Below are 21347 nucleotides of genomic sequence, written 5' to 3'. Positions count from 1 at the left end.
CGGACCAAATTACCCCTGTTATTTAAGTTATAGATCCGTAAGCTATATATCCGCAAACCATAAATCTATAAGTTATAGATCCGCAACCCACCTAACTAAAGACCTATGGTAAGGAGCTAGCTAACCTAGCTAAGCTCTATACCGATGAATCTAAGTATAGCGGCGAAAATGATAACTTTAACTTTAAACTAACTATCTTTACGGACCTCTACTAGAAGGCTAATATTCCTAAATAAGAGTTTAGCCAAGCCTACTCTACTATGCTGCGCGGCCTAGCACTTAACTACTATTACACTAACCTTAAGAGTAACCCCCTTAGTGTTCCTTTTAATAAGCTATGCAAAGCTATATATAACTACTTTAAAGGACCGAAATATAAGTGTAATATCCTTACCTAATAGAATACAACCAAGCTACGGACCGTAATGGACAAGAACACTAAAAAATCGACTATAGAGTGCCTGCAAATCCTTATTAAAGACCTCCGCCACCTATAGTACGGTTTTAATATTAAGCTTTAAACGGACGACTTCCTATATAATAAACTTATTACGGCCTACTAGGAAGTAGAGCCTTGTAAGTACGCCTGCTACAAGCCTATAGATACCTTAGCTAGCCTTATTAATAATCTACGCTCCTTTATTACAACGTATAAAGTCTTAAACCCACTAGGCAGCACTTAAGCCTTTATTACGGATATTTAATATCTATAAATAGACTTAAACGTCTACTTTACGGACCGCCGCTACCGCTAGCAGCACCTATACCGACTAAGTCCTACCTGTAACCCCTACAGCAACCCCCGTATGAAAACATACCCCTATAAATAAACTAGCCAGAAGTGCTTCGTATGCGGTAAGGAAGGATATTAGTCTATAAGGCATACCTGGGAAGAACGTAATAAGTCTAGGAAGAGACTTAATAGTCGTATTAATTAGTTTATTTTAGAATACAAAGGAGAGGAAGTAGAAGAGCCCCCTAATAAGTTAATAGAAGCCCTTATAATTAACTTTAACTTAAATGCTTAGGAATAAGAGACCTTAGAGATATTCCTAACTACTTTTAGACCTTTTACGGACAGCTAAGCCTTTAATATTATGACCGTATTAGCTGACCGTTCCTTTATATACTTAATTACGCCTAAAAACCATTTTATAAGTACCCCTGTTATAAACGTTATAGATTATAAGCAGGACCTATTTGCATATATCACTATAGAACGCTATACCCCTAAGGAATTTTATGGTGTTATAATTAATATAGGCGCCTCTAAGAAGTCTACTATAGGCTATGGACAATACCTTATATATAGGACCACCGCAAATAACAATACGGACATTAATATTACGCAAACTGGGGCCGTAAACGTCTAATTCGGCATTAGCTTAACTATATTAATTAAATTAGTTACAGTTAAGACCCTAATTAGCCTAGTTAACTTCCATATAGTAAAAGCAGACACCCCTTTTTTACTTTGCCTTACGGACATGGATAGGTTATAGGTTTACTATAATAATATTACGGACACCTTAATCGGCCCTGTAACTGCCCTAGGAAGCAAGCATATTACCCTACTAATTATACGACGATTTGGACACCCGTTCCTTATATAGGGAGAGACTTTATAAACCTATATTTAGGAATCTTTTAACTATAACCCGTGCTACCTTACTAGTATGGAGATCTACTATCTACACCGCCGTTTTGGCTACCCGTTAGCTGAAAAGCTATATAGAGTCCTTGAACGCTTTAGACATGACAATATTAATAGGAAGGCAGTTAATTACCTAACTAAATACTGCTCCTTTTGCTAGAAATACGGACGTTTCCTAGGCCGATTTAAGTTCACCCTTTATAAGGACCTTAACTTTAACCACTTAGTATATATAGACATTATATATATTAACGGCAGCCTAGTATTACATATAATTAATAAGGTAACCCACTACTAAGCCGCCTATTAGTTGCAAAATATATCTATAAAGCATACTTAGGATATTTTATAGACCTACTAGATTAATATATACGTTAGACCTCCTAAGTATATTACCTACGACGCTAATAGGAACTTTATTAGTAAGGAATTCTAGTAGTATACTATAGCTATAGCTATATTAACAAAAGCTGTTTCAGTTAAGGCATATTAGTCCGTTGGGTTTATTAAGTGAGCTTACCCAGCTCTATAGAGAGCTTATTAGATTATTACGGATAAGTATAAGGATATCTAAAAGGAACTGGCTTTATAGATGGCCGTAAAAGCCGTTAATGACACCGCTGGCCCTAACGGACTAGTACCTACCCTCTTGGTTTACGGAGCCTATTTAAAGATAAGCAACCTAGGCCCCCCTGCTCTGTCTATTACGGAACGAGCAGCTATAATATAGAAGGTAATGGCCGAAATAGTTAAATTATGGGCTAAACAAACTATTAATAACGCCCTGTACTACCGCAATGGACCTAATATAACTTTAGTATATAACCTCCCGCTTAACTCTAAAGTCCTTATATGGCGTGAAAGCGGTAGTTAAAATGGACCTTACCGTCTACTGGCCGTAGAAAATGAGACGTGCTGCGTATAGCTTCCTAGCGGGCTAACTAGCTTTAGAAGTACGTCTATAAAACCCTACTTTTGGCCCGAAAACACCTATAACGTTGAGCTAGATAAACTAGAAGCAACCGCCGAACTAGATAAACTAGAAACGACTACTGAATTAGATAAACTAGAGGCACCCTTGCCTACCCTAGAGGTCCCCTAGAAACCTATTAAACCTATTAAACCTGCCGTAAAGCGTAGCTGAGGACGCCCTTATAAGAATCCCGTAATGGAGAACTACTTAACCTCTGTAGGTATATCTATAAAGCAATCTCCGCCTGCGGATATATTAGTTCTAGTATAGGAAACCCCTTTTACGGACTTATGGTGTAAAGAGATTAATGGACTACTTAAAAAGGGTATCTTTGCGATTATAACGGAGAGAGACGTTCCGTAAGGCATTTGTATATTTAACTTACGCTTTGTTAATGAGATTAAGCACCCTAGTACTAATAAAGCCTTTAAGAAATTAAGGCTTATTATATAAGCTTATAATGACTAGGGAAAGGACCTAATCCTTACGTAATCGCCTACAATTTAACGGGTCAGTTAATGGATTATACTCGCACTTACGCCTAGACTATAGTAAATTAAATCTATAGCCCTTTACTTACGGGATATTTTATAAGCCTATGTGTAGTCTAATACCTACCTAAGTAGGGATATCTTTATACGACTACCCTATAAGCTTAACCTATAACTAGGAATAATTTTATGGGTTATAAAACCTCTTTATAGAGTACTAGAAGCTAGAAACTATTAGTTTAAGACATACTATTAGCACTACGTTAGTAAGCTTAAAATGGAATAGTTGACCTATAACCCCTACCTCCTATACAGCCTATTGAACGGCCTTAGTATTGTTAGACTCTAAATAGATAATACCCTCTTTTTAGCAGACCGGAAATTTGCGGACGCTAAAGAGACTAAATTATAAGAAGCTAAGTTCCTAGTAAAGCCGCGAGAGCAGTTAATTAAGTAGACTCTAATTAAGTTTAATGGAGGCTTAATTATATAAAAGGGCAACTTAATCTAGCTAACCTAGGAATACTAAGCTTAAAACCTAAAGCTTATTATAGTAAAGCCTACGGACCTTACTAGTTTCTACGGAGAGACCTATAAAACTATAAATATAAAAGACTAATACGCTATATAGCGTGTAAGAGGCGCCTATATTGCTATAGTCTACTAACCCAAATCTACTTATAACTTATCCTTTACGGCCTAGACAGTAGATCTATAAGAAGAAAATATTAAGTAGCTTAATAAGCGCATTTAGTGGCAAATTGATAATGTAGTAAGGGGACTTACTTTCGTACCACTAGACCTAAGTTCCCTTAGCTTACTAGTATTTATAGACACCTTCTTTGCCAATAATAAAGACCTATTATTATAAATCGGCTTTATAATTGTACTTACGGACTATAATTAGGACGCAAATATACTATACTAGTCTTTAATTAAGTGTAAATGAGTAACCCGTAGTGTACTAGTTTCTAAACTATATATACTAGCTTATGGATTTAATATAGTAGCTATAATCAAATTAACGGTCTAGAAGATTCTATAACTGGAGCAGTTACCCCTGGTTTTATACACCGATTTAAAGTCCCTTTATAACTGCCTAGTTAAACTAGGTATAATATAAGAGAAGAGGCTTATAGTTGACCTAATATGCTTACGTTAGGCCTATAAATAACGTGAGATTATAGAGGTTAAATGGATCAGTAGCGGAGATAACCTAGTAGACGCTATAACTAAGGCAAAGCCGTATTAAGCCCTTAAAACCCTAATTAATATAAATAAGCTTAACCTAAAAGTTATAAAATGGGTAGAACGGGACTAATGGAGTACCTATGGTACGCCTATAGCCCGTTAGAAGGCTGTACGGCTTATTATACGGCCTATTTTACGGACCGTAAGCTATTAGGTAGAAAAACGGTAGAAAGCTGTAATAGAACTTAGTAGACTCACGTGACCTGCTAAATTCTGCTATATTCTGCCATAGTAGTCAAATCAACTAATCACGATTTTCTATACCGGGCATGGAAAATCGCCATTGGCTCGCTTAGCACTAGCGCCTTAGCGGCCCTTAAAATCTGACTTACTGCCTATCAAAAGGCCGTACGGTTTATTTTACGGACTATAAGCAGGACTTACGGCTAGCTTAAGGTACCGTTTAAAAGGCAGCCTAGATGGCACCTTAGGGGAGATTTCCTATGTATTTTCCTTTATATTCTATAGTTTTATTAAAGAAATTACAGAGGCTGTATATAGGTGGTTTTATTTTTTAAGTACTGCTAGTATATAATTACAGCACCTGTTATACCAAACACGTGCTTACGCGTTCGGTACACCAGGTACGCGTTTACGCGTTTAGTGCACTAACCACTCGCTTACGCGTCTGGTATACTTATAAAGCACTAACTAATTAGGGGGGAGGTGCATCAGTATATAGACCACGTAGTCTGCTTTATATAATTGANAGTCACCATCTAAACAAGCATACAATACTACATGTATTTCGTGCCCGTGGATACGACTCACTCGTGCTATTAAGTTAGTACGAACAATAAGGATTCTACTTTACTAAAAATATATTAACGGCCCTAGTACTAATAATTTAAAAGTATTAATTTAATCATAAGCTTAGCCTCTTAATAGCTAATAATACTAGTAATAATAATAAGTATTATAACTACCCTTTATAAAGCCTCTTAGTAGCTAAAAAGGGGTAGCTTAAGTGCGTTAGCTATATTATTACCCTTAAGCTTAAAGAAAGTCCNTTAATATTAGCTATAATCTATTATAGAACGCGTTTACTTTTACTAAGTAGAAATAGTAACCCTAGTAATAGAAGTACGCCAAGCGGTATATAGAGACTCTATTTAATAGCTATATTAATAAGTAAGTAAATAAGGAAGATAAGGAACTAGTTAAGCAATAATNTAAAAAGGCTCCTTATAAATCTAATAATAATTTAAATAATAAATATACAGTTCTTAGATATAGGTAGGAGTTTTTCTTCCTTAAAGTATAATTAAAAGCGTATTAAGCTTACTAATAAGCTTAACCGCTACTATAATATAGGCTTTAAGTCTATTAAGATTAATTTTAATAATAGTAATAAACGGAATATTATTATTTCTAATCCTCTTAACTAGTAGCTTAAAATCAGTTAAATTCTTTATCTAATACTTACTAAAATTACTCTTAATATATTCTNTATACTAGTAATAAACTCTTTATATATAACCNAGCCTTTAATTAAGATAAAAGAATTATTATTAATAAGTATAGTAGATTATTAGCCGATATAATTAAAGTATATTAATATTAGAAGTAGCAGTTAATTAAAGGCCTTTTATTAAGTAGTTTAATTAACTATATTAACTCTAGTAGGGCTTTAACTATACCTTAGTTAATAAGTTTAAATATTAATCTTATTAACTATAAGCTAACTATAGAGGTAAAAAGGCTAGCTTAGTAAAATATATTTAATAGAGCTTTATATTTAATTAAATTTAATATAAAAATAGAGCCTTTAGAGCCTTTACTACTAACTATTTTACCTATTTTTTTTTAAGCTTTTATAGGTATATAAGATCAATTTAGCTATATTTAAATACTGTATTAGGTAAATTAGGGTCGAATTTTAATTAAGTAATATTTATATTTATATATAGAGAGGTACNNCTAAAATCCGCAATAAAATACTATAAAGTCTATACTACTTTCCTAATTGGGACAGCTAGCTGGCAGCTTCACAGTCAGCGTACGTTATCCGACAGCCAGCGGACAGCGAGCGATCCAATTAACGCAGTCAGTCAGCTATTTTTCTCAAGATCGCAGCTAAGCTGACTGTTGGACACACTGCTCCCCGCTCCCCCATTCGACCCAGAGCCGCAAAGCCATAAACTACGACAACTCCCGCGCAGAAGCCGACGTCTCGCGCTTCCAGCGGGAAACAAGTCCGGTCTTCACGGACGCTATCGCCGGCCGGCCCATCCACCACGAAGAATGCAGCATCGCCGGCCCTGACGGCAATGCTCTCACGCTCTCCCTATTCCGCCCCGCCGCATCCTAGCACTCCCCTGCACACCGCCCCTGCATCTACCAGACGCACGGCGGCGGCCTCGCGGGCGGGAACTGCTTCCTGGGAATGCACGAAATCCTGACTGGGCGCTGCGGCTCGACTCTGGTCGTTGTGAGCGTCGAGTTCCGCCAGCCGCCTGAGCACCGCTACCCCGCCGCCGCCGAGGATTGTTATGCGGGGCTGGTGTGGACGACGGCGCATGCGACGGAGCTGCGGATTGGCCTCGGGATGCTGGCCATCGTTGGCGCGTCGGCGGGCGGCGGGCTGGCGGTTGCGACGGCGCTGATGGCGAGGGATAGGGGTGAGCCGCGGTTGAGGGCGCAGGTGCTAATTTATCTGATGCTAGATTGTCGTGGGGTGACTGTGTCGAGTGAGCAGTTTGTGGGCGATGGGATTATGTGGGATCACGAGTTGAATAAGCGGTCGTGGAGACGGTATTATGCTCCTTCCAATGTAGACTCCACTTACAAGGAACTGCTCTTCCCCACTGTGGTCACTGATGCCTTCTGTAATCTCTCTATGGCCAATTGTAGGGATCCACTTCATGAGCGTTTCTCGTTCATTAGTCCAGTTTATAGCGCTGCTGTATAGTTGTATTCCTTAAGACTCCGTCAAGTATGGCCCGGATATTAGCACAGAAAGGCGTCTGCTATTAGTTGCATCCTTAAATGCCAGCTTTTCTACAAGCAAACCGAAGTTCGAGGTTAACGCTGGGTCTCACTAAACAAGTTTTCGTCCATACTATCCTCCGCCTCTAATAACTTATCCCCATACGAACAACACATCCCGCAGAACGCACTACTGAATTTACCGTACTTGTCCTGGCCAGTAATTAACGCGATAAGTTCCGCAGCCGTTGGTCGTGCGTTACGGTCCACCTATAGCATTTCCTAAATCCACTCGATAACTCTATTGTTAGATATAGACTTAATCTTCTCCAGTTTAGAAATCATCTTAACTATAGCATAAGAATTTGTGCGAACGTAAAATTTACCCGATCCGTAGTGGGCGAAGTAATCTTTTATCCAATCTACGTTGTGTCCCTTAAGAACGGCAAATATCTCTAGGAAGACATAACCTAATGACCATATATCCAACGAGGAGTTTCGGCGGTTATGCATTGCCACTTTAGGCGCACAGTATCGGGATGTTAGACTTATAAAACCGGAAGTTGTACTGCTTACTCTAGTAGAATCACGGGACAAGCCAAAGTTGGTAAGAAGCATATTATCGTGATTAACAAGAATCAGCGTGGTTTTCGATATCAATACTGCCAATAATTTACCTCAGCGAGCTCAGACGCGATTTTTTAGCTAGCATCGGAATAACCTAAGCCGTCTTCCGAATTGCAAAATCACGTCTGAGAGGCTTTGGCGAGTTTTGTTAAAAGCATAAGCANAATCCGCAAAACGGATATTGCGGATATCTAATTTATTTATTCANATAACGCGTTATTATTACTAAAAGTTAATACAATATTTTTAAGAACTAGGGCTTCTAAATGGTATAAATTTTATAATACGGCTATTGCTTAGTCCTAACATTAATTTCGTTAAAGTTAAAAAACGCGTTGTTAAAAGCATAAGCACATATTATATCTTATTAAATAGTCTACTAATATAGATAAAACTATACAGATATATAGATATCTACTACTTAAAGCTATTNCAACACTTAGAAGGTGCTATAGTTAGGTCCTTCCTTGAAAATATCCTCCCTTGGCCCGGAGTGCCTCTGCTACTACTAGGGGGTAAGCTTTGGGCAGAGCCTCGTGCAGAGCTTCGTGCAGAGCCTCAGTAGAGCTTTGTGCAGAGCTTCGTGTAGAGCCTTAGTAGAGCTTCGTGTAGAGCTTCGCGCAGAGCTTCGTGTAGAGCTTCGCGCAGAGCTCCGTGCAGAGCTTCGTGTAGAGCTTGGTGTAGGGCTTCGTGCAGAGCTTCGTGCAGAGCTTCGTGCAGAGCTTCGTGCGGGCGTGCAGACGTGTAGATGTGCAGACGGTAGACGTTCGTCGGGCGATCAATTGCAGAGACGTTTGTAGGGACAATTGTATGGGCAATTAATCAATTGATTGTATGGGCGTTCGTACGGACGTTTGTACGGGCGATTGTAGAACCTTCCTAGTATATTAGTGCTGCGTGTTAGTAGAGCTTTAGAGCTCTATATAGGCTTTGAGCAAGGCTTCGAGTAGAGCTTTTACAGAGCTTCGTACGGAGCTTCGAGCAAAGCTTCGAGCAGAGCTTCGAGCAGAGCTTCGAGCAGAGCTTCGAGCAGAGCTTCGAGCAGAGCTTCGAGCAGAGCTTCGAGCAGAGCTTCGAGCAGAGCTTCGTGCGGAGCTTCGAGCAAAGCTTCGAGCAAAGCTTCGAGCAAAGCTTCGAGCAGAGCTTCGAGCAGGACTTTGAGCAGAGCTTCGAGCAGGGCTTCGAGCAGAGCTTCGTGCGGAGCCTCGTGCAGAGCTTCGTGCAGAGCTTCGTGCAGAGCCTCGTGTAGAGCTTCGTGCAGAGCTTCGTGCAGAGCTTCGTGCAGAGCCTCGTGCAGAGCTTCGTGCAGAGCCTCGTGCAGAGCTTCGTGCAGAGCTTCGTGCAGAGCTTCGTGTAGAGCTTCGTGCAGAGCTTCGTGCAGAGCTTCGTGCAGAGCTTCGTGCAGAGCTTCGTGCAGAGCTTCGTGCAGAGCTTCGTGCAGAGCTTTTGCAGAGCTTTAGTGGAGCTTCCTGCAGGTCTCCCCCTGAGCTTCGTTCCGCAGAGCTCTCGCAAAGCTCCACAGCTCTACGCAGAGGGCTGGTGGCGTGGGCGTAAGCGTTCAGCGTTGGTGTTTACTGCGCGGCTCGGCGAGGTAGAATTAGGGCCTCTACCGCAACGAATTCCTCTTAACGTCGCGCGCGTATAAGGAGCTAAAGATCTCATAACTTATAGAGTAGACTTTTCTCTATAATTTAGTGTAATTTTTATATTAATAGGTATTGTGGAAGGGTAGATTAATTTCGTTAAAGTTAATGAGGTCTTCTTATATAAACCGTGTTTAGGTTTTCTACAAAGCTCGCCAAAGTGCCTCAGACCAAGAAAACGATTACCGTCCTAAATCAGCTTAGCGGACGGTGCGGATATTCCTATATCCGCATAATCGATTTCTTGGTCTGAGCTTCTGAGGTAAGCCAATAATATTGATCAATATTGTTACTAATCAATATTGGCGAGTATTGGCGAGTATTGGCGATATTTGTAATATTTGCAGATCTTCTTGGCACCCCACCAAATTTTGGCCCTGCTAGTTATATACCCTCTTCCTAGTATATAGCTTTTGGCGTTCTATCTAGATCGTGCTAATTGACTACTAGAGCAAACGCAGAGACGTGCGTACGGCTGCGCAGCGCCGGCGCTGCGACGTGGTGGTGCGAAGAAGTCTCTGCTGGGAGGGTGAGCCCTAGCGGAGGCCTACGAGCACTACTACGTCTTTTCGTATAAGTCTAGTATACTTAAACTACGGCATCTAAACCAGCGTTACCCCTTTCTTCCTTCCGTACGGTATATAACTATATATACGGCAAAACCTATACGGCACGGCGCTGCGACCGAACGTATACGGCGTAACCGAATATATACGGACTAAACGTATACGGCTGTAACTAAGCGTAACGGTATATAACCAAACGCGTACGGACTAAATATATACGGTGTGACCGAACGTATACGGTATGGCGGCTAAATACATATATATACGCCTTAGGAAGTCTATAATAAGCCTCTTATTCCCTACCTTACCTAATAGCCTAGACTTACCTATATAGTATTTTGTCTTCCTCTATATCTTTAGCTATAGATATATATAGGGGACCTAGGTTAGGGACCTAGGATAAGATACCTAGTTCTATATTTATCCCGCTAGCTTCTTTATAATAGAAATTATACTATAAGTAGAAGGACCTATGCGTATATATATATATATAGGGTAATTAGGGGAGTAAGGGTAGGCATATAAAACTATACGGCAATTTAACTTTATTAGGAAGTATAGTACGAGCGGTAAATAGGGTAAGATAGGCAATTAGAATACTCCCGTACGCGTACGCGTACGGGAGTTTTAGATTAGCGACCTAAAAGGTACTTTTTCTCCCATTAATATAGTACGGATACTATCTAAAGTACTACCCCTTATATCTCCCTATGGAGGTTTTTTATATCTATATTACGGTAGTAGTCTATATAGACTTATAAGAGAACCGCATTAGATATAAAATAAGAACTAATAATAATAATATATATACCCTCTAAATAATATATATATACTACCCACCTAAATAAACTTAGATCCTTTCTCTTTATATTAAAATATTATATATATCCGCAAGTAACTATTATATACCTATACCTAAATTAATACCTTATATTTACTCTATTTTCCCTATATCTACTATAGCTTTTAATCTACCTCTATTAAAGCTATATAACTATATAAGCCTTACTTTTAATAATATCTATAAGTTTATTAAAAGGTAGGGCTATATAATATTAATTTTCTACTAAAAAACTAATAAGTAATTACTGTATACTATATATAAAATATAGCTCTATAGGCGTAGGTATAGGTAATAAGTAAAGGNAGTAGTAGCTAAATTATTAGCGACCTAGTTAATTAAGGCACGAGTACGGTAAGAGGGACGCGTAAGCCTATATAATTAGTAGTCTATAAANNAGGATNTAAAGCTAGAGAAAGGAAAAGAGATAAAGGGTGGCGCCGCTNAAACGTTATATATAATCCTATAGTTATATAACGGCAACTATATAAAACTATAAAACTATCTATAATTATCCGCTATAATCTACTAATATCTACTAGCGCCGTAATATAAATTAGTTTATATACTACTTTATAAGTTACTACATAATTTAATTAATTAACTTAAAAGTAAATAATACTAACGTGTCTGTAGGCTTATTACGGCAATAGTAGTTCCTAAGGAGATTAAAAAGTAAGGTAGTAGAGTACTATAAGTAACTTATAGATAACTTATAGGCGAGTCTTAAAAGGCGAAGAGACGGATTATAGGGTTTTCTTAAATAGAGTTTTCTCCCTATATATATATATATATAAGGAGTAGTCTATATTGGCCTAATAGGGATCTAAATTAGATATTAAGTAATAAATAATAATAATAATATACCTATTTGTTAAATAAATAAATATTTATATCTAAAATATTAATAAGCTTTTATAAATAAATAAATAATATATTATTTAAAAGTATAAGATAAGATAAGATATTTAATTACGCTATTATAACTCCTATTAAGGTCTATATAGTGGGCCTATATANGTATATATATAAGAGGGAAACTATATAGCTATCTAAAGCTAGATAAAACCTCTATTTAAAAGTATAATAAGGTAAATTTAATACTTAAATTTTATATTTATTAGCTAAGTAGTTATATATTTTTAATTAAACNCTATTATACTATATAGAGGCTCTATATATAAAAGCCCTATAATCGCGAAGTCCTACGTACGGAGACTCTATATATAGCTCTATATAAAGCTCTATACAAAGCTCTATATAAAGCTCTGCACGAAGCTCTACACAAAGCTCTATATAAAGCTCTATACAAATAAAGCTCTATATACGGAGGCTCTGCACAAAGCTCTGCATGGGGCTCTACACGAAGCTCCGCACGAAGCTCTGTACAAAGCTCTACATAAAGCTCTACATACGGAGGCTCCGCGGGAAGCTCTGCGGAGGCTCTGCACGAAGCCCTGCACGAAGCTCTACACGAAGATCTACACAAAGCTTTATATAGAGTCTCTGTAGTAGAGCCGTCATACGCAGAACCGTTGTACGCAGAACTGTCGTACGCAAAGCCGTCCTGCAGAGCCTCCGTNAGCAGAGCTTCGTGCAAAGCCGTCGTGCAGAGCCTCCGTAAGCAGAGCTTCGTGCAAAGCTTTATGCAGAGCTTCGTGCAGAGCCTCTGTAGAGCTTCGCGCAGAGCCTTCGTACACAGAGCTTTGCGCAGAGCTTTGTGCAGGCAAGAAATTAAAATACTATTATAAAAACTGCNAATATATGCCAATAATTTATATAATCTTTCTTTTTAGAATAAGTATACTTTTATTATAATAATTTGGTCTAAACTATTGCCAATATTTAATATTGGCGCTGCAAATATTGGCAAATGCCGATATTTTATTGGCTGAATATTCGCTTATTGAAACCCACGCTGACAAGAATATTCTGGGGCTTAATGTCCTTATGTCGGATTCGGTTATTATAAAGATACTAGAGCGCAGCAGTAAGGCAGCCAAAGTAAGTCCTAAGAGTTGGATTGTGCTCTAATTTGGTAATGCTAAGGTACTTAGCTAAATCTATTTCTGCGACTAGCGATATAATTATGCTAAAGCACGTAGGATCCGTGTAACTACCTATGAACTTAACGATATGCCGGTGCTTTAGGCGTTTGAGTATCTCGACTTCGCTGATAAATGCTTTAACTGCAGTAGCTAGGTTATTTCCAAATACGTGACGTTGACGGATACGTTTTCTGGCGTATTCCTTATAACTAATTATACTACAAACCCTATTGTATAATTACAGCACCTGTTATACCAAACGCGTGCTTATGCGTTCGGTACACCAGGTACGCGTTTACGCGTTTAGTGCACCAACCACTCGCTTACGCGTCTGGTGCACTTATAAAGCACTAACTAATTAGGGGGGAGGTACATCAGTATATAGACCACGTAGTCTGCTTCATATAATTAACAGTTACTATTTAAACAAGTATACGATACTACATGTATTTTATGCCCGTGGATACAACTCACTCGTGCTATTAAGTTAGTACGAATACTAATTAGTGAGCGCGCATAGATTAGCAATTACTTAATACCTCCCCCCGAGCGATATATATAACAGCGATCACCTGTTTAAACTCCTAGTACAACCTACTAAAAGGTCGGAAGTTGGGGATTACGGACTTATCTCTAACTCTATATACTTATTTAAGTCTTAGTATGGTTTATTAAAAGTTATAGACGCGAATATAGACCTATACGGAACCCCTATCCTTAACCCCCTTAAACCTTAAACCTCTTTAGACCTTTTGTGGAAACCTCTTACCCTCCTACGAACTATTACGGACCTATTAATTAATTTTACGGACCGTTATAAGACCTCCCCTACCTGTTATAAGCTACTACTACCCGCTACGCACTATATTATACTATAGTATAGCAGACATTAGCAAGCAAGTTAGCGAAGGTTAAAAGAAGTGGAAATAAGGCGTCGACGTTACGTCTATAAACGACATTAACAACTATATTAGCTTTAAAATCCTTAAATATAGACACTTTAAGCTTATAAATAATGACCTATAAGAGCAATATAAGGAAGACTTTACGGACTTTATAGAAGCTATTTTTAAGGCTTATAACCCTACTACTATCTATAACCTATAAACCCTTTTACGTCACTAAGGCGTATAGGTTAAAAGGGATAAATGAGTTACTATTATACGGTCTCTATATAATATACTATATAAGAAGAACTAAACAGAATAGATTAAAGAGCAGATCTTAGATTATATTAAAACTAGCAACCTCTTTACCTCCTTTAAACTTAATAGAATCTCTGGCCTTATAGCTAACCTATTTAACTAAATTCGTTCCATAAACCTAAGTGGTATTAGAATTAATCTTACTGGCCAAAGTATACCTAATACTTAAGTTACGGACTATAATACCCCTATAACCTAAATTATGGACTATAATACCCCTATAAACCAAAATACGGACTAAATTACCCCTATTATTTAAGTTATAGATCTATAAGCTATATATCCGTAAGCTATAGATCCGTAAGTTATAGATCCGCAACCTACTTAAGTAAAGACCTATGGTAAGAAGCTAGCTAACCTAGCTAAGCTCTATACCGACGAATTTAAGTATAGTAGTAAAAATAATAACTTTAACTTTAAACTTACTATCTTTATAGACCTCTGTTAGAAGGCTAATATTCCTAAATAAGAATTTAGCTAAGCCTACTCCACTATACTGCGCGGCCTAGTACTTAACCACTACTATACTAACCTTAAGAGTAACCCCCTTAGTGTTCCCTTTAATAAGCTATATAAAGCTATATGCAACTACTTTAAAGGACTAGAATATAAGCGTAATATTCTTACCTAATAGAATGCGACTAAGCTACGGACCGTAATTAATAAGAACACTAAAAAATCAACTATAAAGTACCTGTAAATTCTTATTAAAGACCTTTAGTACCTATAGCATGGCCTTAACACCAAGCTTTAAACAGACGACTTCCTGTATAATAAACTTATTACAGCCTACTAGGAAGTAGAGCCCTATAAGTACGCCTGCTATAAGCCTATAAATACCTTAGCTAGCCTTATTAATAACCTACGCTCCTCTATTATAATGTATAAAGTCTTAAACCTACTAAGTAGCACTTAAGCCTTTATTACGGATATTTAATATCCGTAAATAGACTTAAATGTCTACTTTACGGACCGCCGCTACTGTTAGCAGCACCCGTACCGACCAAGTCCTACCTATAACCCCTATAGTAACCCCTGTATAAAAATATACCCCTGTAGATAAACTAGCCAAAAGTGCTTTATATGCGGTAAGGAAGGATGTTAGTCTATAAGGCATACCTAGGAAGAACGTAACAAGTCTAGGAAGAGACTTAATAGCTATATTAACTAGTTTATTTTAGAATATAAAGGAGAGGAAATAGAAAAGCCCCCTAATAAGTTAATAGAAGCCCTTATAATTAACTTTAACTTAGATACTTAGGAATAAGAGACCTTAGAGATATTCCTAACTACTTTTAGACCTTTTATAGATAGCTAAGCCTTTAATATTACGACCGTATTAGCTAACTATTCCTTTATATACTTAGTTGCGCCTAAAAACTATTCCGTAAGTACCCCTGTTATAGACGTTATAGATTATAAGCAGGACCCATTTATATATATTACTATAGAACGCTATACCCCCAAAGAATTCTACGGCGTTATAATTAATATAGGTACCTTTAAGAAGTCTACTGTAGGCTATAGACAATACCTTGTATATAGGACTACCATAAATAACAATACGGATATTAATATTACGCAAACTAGGGCCGTAAACGTCTAATTTGGCATCAGCTTAACCATATTAATTAGATTAATTAAAGTTAAGACTCTAATTAGCCTAGTTAACTTCCACATAGTAAAAGCGAATACCCCCTTCCTACTCTATTTTATAGACATAGATAGGTTATAGGTATACTATAACAATGTTATAGACACCTTAATTAGCCCCGTAACTGCCCTAGGAAGTAAGTATATTACCCTACTAATTATATAACAATTTGGACACCCATTCCTTATATAGGGAGAGACTTTACAGACCTATATTTAGGAATCTTTTAACTATAACCTATGCTACCTTACTAGTACGGAGATCTACCGCCTATACCGCCGTTTCGGCTACCTATTAGCCGAAAAGCTATATAAAGTCCTTAAACGCTCTAGATATAACAACGTTAATAGGAAGGCAATTAACCACCTAACTAAATACTGCTCCTTCTACTAGAAATATGGACGTTCCCTAGGCCAATTTAAGTTTACCCTTTATAAAGACCTTAACTTTAACTACTTAGTATACGTAGATATTATATATATTAACGGCAGTCTAGTATTATATATAATTAATAAGGCAACCCGCTATTAAGCTGCCTATTAGTTATAAAATATATCCGCAAAATATATTTAGGATATTTTACGGACCTGCTGGATTAATATATATATTAGACCTCCGCAGTATATTACCTACGACGCTAGTAGGAACTTTATTAGCAAGGAATTCTAGTAGTATGCTATAGCTATGGCTATATTAATAAAAGCTGTTCTAGTTAAGGCGTACTAATCTATTAGGCTTATTAAGTGAGCTTACCTAGCCTTATAGAGAGCTTACTAGATTATTACGGACGAGTATAAGGATATTTAAAAGGAACTGGCTTTATAGATGGCCGTAAAAGCTATTAATGACACCGCTAGCCCTAACGGACTAGTATCTACCTTTTTGGTTTATAGAGCCTACCTAAGGATAAGTAACCTAGGCCCTTCTGCCCCATCTATTATAGAATGAGTAGCTATAATATAGAAGGCAATAACTAAAATAGTTAAGCTATAGGCTAAGTAAGCTATTAATAATGCCCTATACTATTGTAACGGACCTAATACGACCCTAGTATATAACCTCCCGCTTAACTCTAAAGTCCTTATATAGCGTGAAAGCGGCAGTTAGAATGGACCTTATTATCTATTAGCCGTAAAAAATGAGACGTATTGCGTATAGCTTCCTAATAGGCTAACTAGCTTTAGAAGTACGTTTATAAAACCCTACTTTCGGCCTAAAAACACCTATGACGTTAAACTAGATGAACTAGAAGTACCTGTTAAACTAGACGAACTAGAAGCACCCGCCGAATTAAACGAACTAAAAGCACCCTTGCCTACCTTAGAAGTCCCCTAGAAACCCATTGAACCTACTAAACCTATTATAAAGTATGGTTGAGGACGCCCCCGAAAGCACCCTATAACTAAGAATACCGTAATAGAAAATTACCTAACCTCTATAGGAATATCTGTAAGGCAATCTCCGCCTGCGGATATATCAGTTCTAGTATAGAAAACCCCGTTTACGGACTCACGACGTAAAGAGATTAACGGACTACTTAAAAAGGGTGTCTTTGCGGTTATAATAGAGAAAGACGTCCCATAAGGCATCTATATATTTAACTCACGCTTTATTGATAAGATTAAGCACCCTAGTACTGATAAAGCCTTTAAGAAATCAAGGCTTGTTATATAAGCTTATAACGATAAGGAAAAGGACTTAGTCCTTACGCAATTACCTACAATTTAACAAGTTAGCTAACAAATTATACTTATACTTGCGCTAGGACTATAGCAAACTAAACCCGTAGCCCTATACTTACGGGACATCTTATAAGCCTATATATAGTCTAATACCTACTTAAGTAGGGATATCTTTATACGACTATCCCGTGAGCTTAACCTATAACTAGGAATAATTTTATAGGTTATAAAACCTCTTTATAGAGTACTAGAAGCTAGGAACTATTAGTTTAAGATATACCACCAGCATTATATTAGTAAGCTTAAAATAGAACAGTCGACCTACGACCCCTACCTCCTATACAGCCCATTAAACGGCCTTAGTATTGTTAGACTTTAAATAGACGATACCCTATTCCTAGTAGACTAGACCTTTACGGACGCTAAAGAAACTAAACTATAAAAGGCTAAGTTCTTAGCAAAGCCGTAAGAGCAGTTAATTAAGTAGAATCTAATTAAGTTTAATAGAGGCCTAATTATATAAAAGGGCAACCTAATTAAGCTAACTTAGGAACGCTAAGCTTAAAACCTAAAGCTTATTATAGTAAAGCCTATGGACCTTACTAGTTCCCATAGAGAGACCTATAAGACTATAAATATAAAGGACTAATATACTATACAGCGTGTAAGAGGCGCCTATATTGCTATAGTCTGCCAACCTAAATCTACCTATAACTTATCCTTTACGGCCTAGGTAGTAGATCCGCAAGAAGAAAATATTAAGCAGCTTAATAAGCGCATTTAGTGGTAAATTAACAATATAGTAAGGGGACTTACTTTTATACCACTAGACCTAAATTCCCTTAGCCTACTAGCATTTATAGACGCCTCCTTTGCTAATAATAAAGACCTATTATTATAAATTGGCTTTATAATTATACTTACGGACCGCAATTAGGACGTAAATATACTATACTAGTTTTTAATTAAGTGCAAATAAGTAACCTATAGTGTACTAGCTTCTAAACTATATATACTAGCTTATAGATTTAATATAGTAGCTGCAATTAAATTAACGGTCTAGAAGATTCTATAACTAGAGTAGTTACCCCTAGTTTTATATACTAATTTAAAGTCCCTTTATAACTGCCTAGTTAAACTAGGTATAATATAAGAGAAGAGGCTTATAGTTAACCTAATATACTTATATTAGGCCTATAAACAATATAAGATTATAGAGGTTAAATGAATTAGTAGCGGAGATAACCTAGTGGACGCTATAACTAAGGCAAAGCCATATTAAACCCTTAAAACCCTAATTAATACAAATAAGCTTAACTTAAAAGTTATAAAATAGGTAAAACGGGACTAATAGAGCACCTATAGTATGTCTACAGCCCGTTAGAAGGCCGTACGACTTATTATACGGTATAGGTAGAAAATAGTGGAAAGCTATAGTGGAACTTAGTGGACTTACGTAACCTACCGAATTTTATAGGGTGGTTAAATTGACTAATTACAATTTTCCATCCCCGGGATAGAAAATCGCCATTAGCTTACTTAGTACTAGCGCCTTGGCGGCCCTTAAAATCTAACTTACTACCTGTTAAAAGGCCGTACGGTTTATTTTACGGGCCGTAAGCAGGACTTATGGCCAGCTTAAGGTACCGTTTAGAAGGCAGCCTAGACGGCACCTTAGGGGAGATTTCCTATGTATTTTCCTTTATATTCTATGGTTTTATTAAAGCAATTACAGAGGCTGTACATAGGTGGTTTCATTTTTTAAGTACTGCCAGTGTATAATTACAGCACCTGTTGTACCAAACGCGTGCTTACGCGTTCAGTACACCAGGTACGCGTTTACGCGTTTAGTGCACCAACCACTCGCTTACGCGTCTGGTGCACTTATAAAGCACTAACTAATTAGGGGGGAGGTACATCAGTATATAGACCACGTAGTCTGCTTCATACAATCGACAGTCACCATCCAAACAAGCATACGATACTACATGTATTTCGTGCCCGTGGATACGACTCACTCGTGCTATTAAGTTAGTACGAACACCTATTAACTTATCCAAATCCTCTAGTTCCGAGGATACCTAAAGTCTAGAAGGGGAGAAGTTCTCCTTTTAGAAAATTTTGATGTTTGCCGGCTTCTCCTTTTTCTAAATTAATTGACTTCGTGAGAATTATACCTTAGTGATCTACGATAGCTAAGCATATAGCTAATGTGAGCAACTTTAGCTGTGGGAGAGCCCGGAATATAACTGGAAACTAATAATCGATGAAACCTATAGCTAGCAGATCCTCTAAAATATGGAGGCTGCCAATAGTCCTTAGGATGATGTAAGTTCTTGGCACCTTGCTCTAATTACTTACGGAATACTTTAAGAGCCTAGATATTTCCGCTATCTCTGCATCTGAGCATCCGGTATTCGGCCGGTTTAGGAAGAATACTGAAAGCCTATCGCTTAAGGTATCGCTTAATACTGTGGAAGTAAGGCTTGGAGTTCTTATTAGAACGAGTTGGAACTCAGTGGCAGAAGGGATTATCTCGTTTTTAAGAGTTTTAGCGACTTTAGGGCTAGAATAATTTACCCCTATGCTGTGCAAATTATTCATTCGGAGAATAGTTTCGTTTACAGTAGTGCTGGTTGGCGGATTTATAATCAAAGATCCGGATAATTCTTTTGTAGGCTTAACTGTAGGAATCGTATTAACTAAAGGCCTTCCTCGCTTATTCGTTATGATAGTAGTTGCGGCGTTTATTAGAACCGGTAGTCAGTATTGTCGATGATGAATGAATGAATAAATAGGCCAAATATCATATTCAATTCATAAGCCAATCAAAATATCGCGATATGAATGAATAATTGCGATATCTTAGATACAGGTAATATCGCCGGTCTTAGCATGGTGTAGTACTAAATTGATGTAGCCGACGTCTCCCTAGAGGCCTCTACCCCCCCCCCTAACGTTTATCAGTAGATCTCTCCTCTAGCCCTGTATAATTCCTCCTCTTACCTATAACTTTAAGTACTCCGATCGCTTAATATTTACTGGCCTAAGCTTTATCTATTACCAGCTAATTGTCCTTTAGGCTCCTGAAAATATTCGCTTTGGTTTAGTTAACATAGGTGGTATAGATAGGATATCTATCGCCATATGGTGGAGCGCTGGGTAGTTAATTTAATTACTTAAATTAAGCCACTAATTAAGGGCAGTAGTACTAGCAGGAAGATTAGTAGGAGAGGCGTTGATAAAGTGTTTAAATTTATCCTTAATTGTATTAAGGATTGACTGCTTCTTATTCCAAAGATTATACTCGTTAGGCTCCTAATCGCGAGTAATAGCTTCCTCCTCTTCTGCCCTACTCGTATACTTACCCTTATACTTATTTACCCAAAGCTTTTAGGCTGTATTAACTACTAGCTTCCTCTAGGCGGCTTTCCAGTTGCGATTAATATAGGCCTTCCTTCGGTAAGGAGCTAATAGCAAGGCTGCGCCGTATATAGCAACTTCGTTGGTCTTAAGGTAGTATTTATTAAAGGCGTGCTAGTTGGTTCGGATGCAGTCGCAGAGCTTTAGGTTAGTCGCGTACTTATATAGAGCTAATTTAAAGTGCTCTACTATAAAATCTATTGTATAAAGCACCTGGTTAAGAGTGGCCTTATCACCTTCCGTTTCCTTTATAACTCTTTAGAAGGGCTATAGGAAGTCTTTAATATTTTTAAGAGCTCTCTAATTAGTGGCGTTAAGGATATTTTTCTTATTAAACTCCTTAATATACTGCTCTTAATAT

The 21347-nt window shown here is 37.6% G+C and overlaps 1 protein-coding gene across 1 annotated transcript; it reads right to left on the bottom strand.

Moving 5' to 3' along the window:
- Positions 1-12951: 12951 nt before the first annotated feature.
- K441DRAFT_589225 (uncharacterized protein) lies at positions 12952-13254 on the bottom strand (the record flags this gene model as incomplete). The annotated part of the gene is made up of 1 exon (XM_067644754.1): positions 12952-13254. A coding segment is annotated over one exon (303 nt), but the record flags the coding sequence as incomplete, so codon positions are not given.
- Between the last annotated feature and the right edge of the window lie 8093 nt (positions 13255-21347).

This window comes from Cenococcum geophilum, assembly GCF_001692895.1.
Source record: "Cenococcum geophilum 1.58 unplaced genomic scaffold K441scaffold_69, whole genome shotgun sequence".
Taxonomy (NCBI): domain Eukaryota; kingdom Fungi; phylum Ascomycota; class Dothideomycetes; order Gloniales; family Gloniaceae; genus Cenococcum; species Cenococcum geophilum.
The sequence above is the reverse complement of the archived record's forward strand: the minus strand, read 5'-3'. Positions and strand labels throughout refer to the sequence as shown.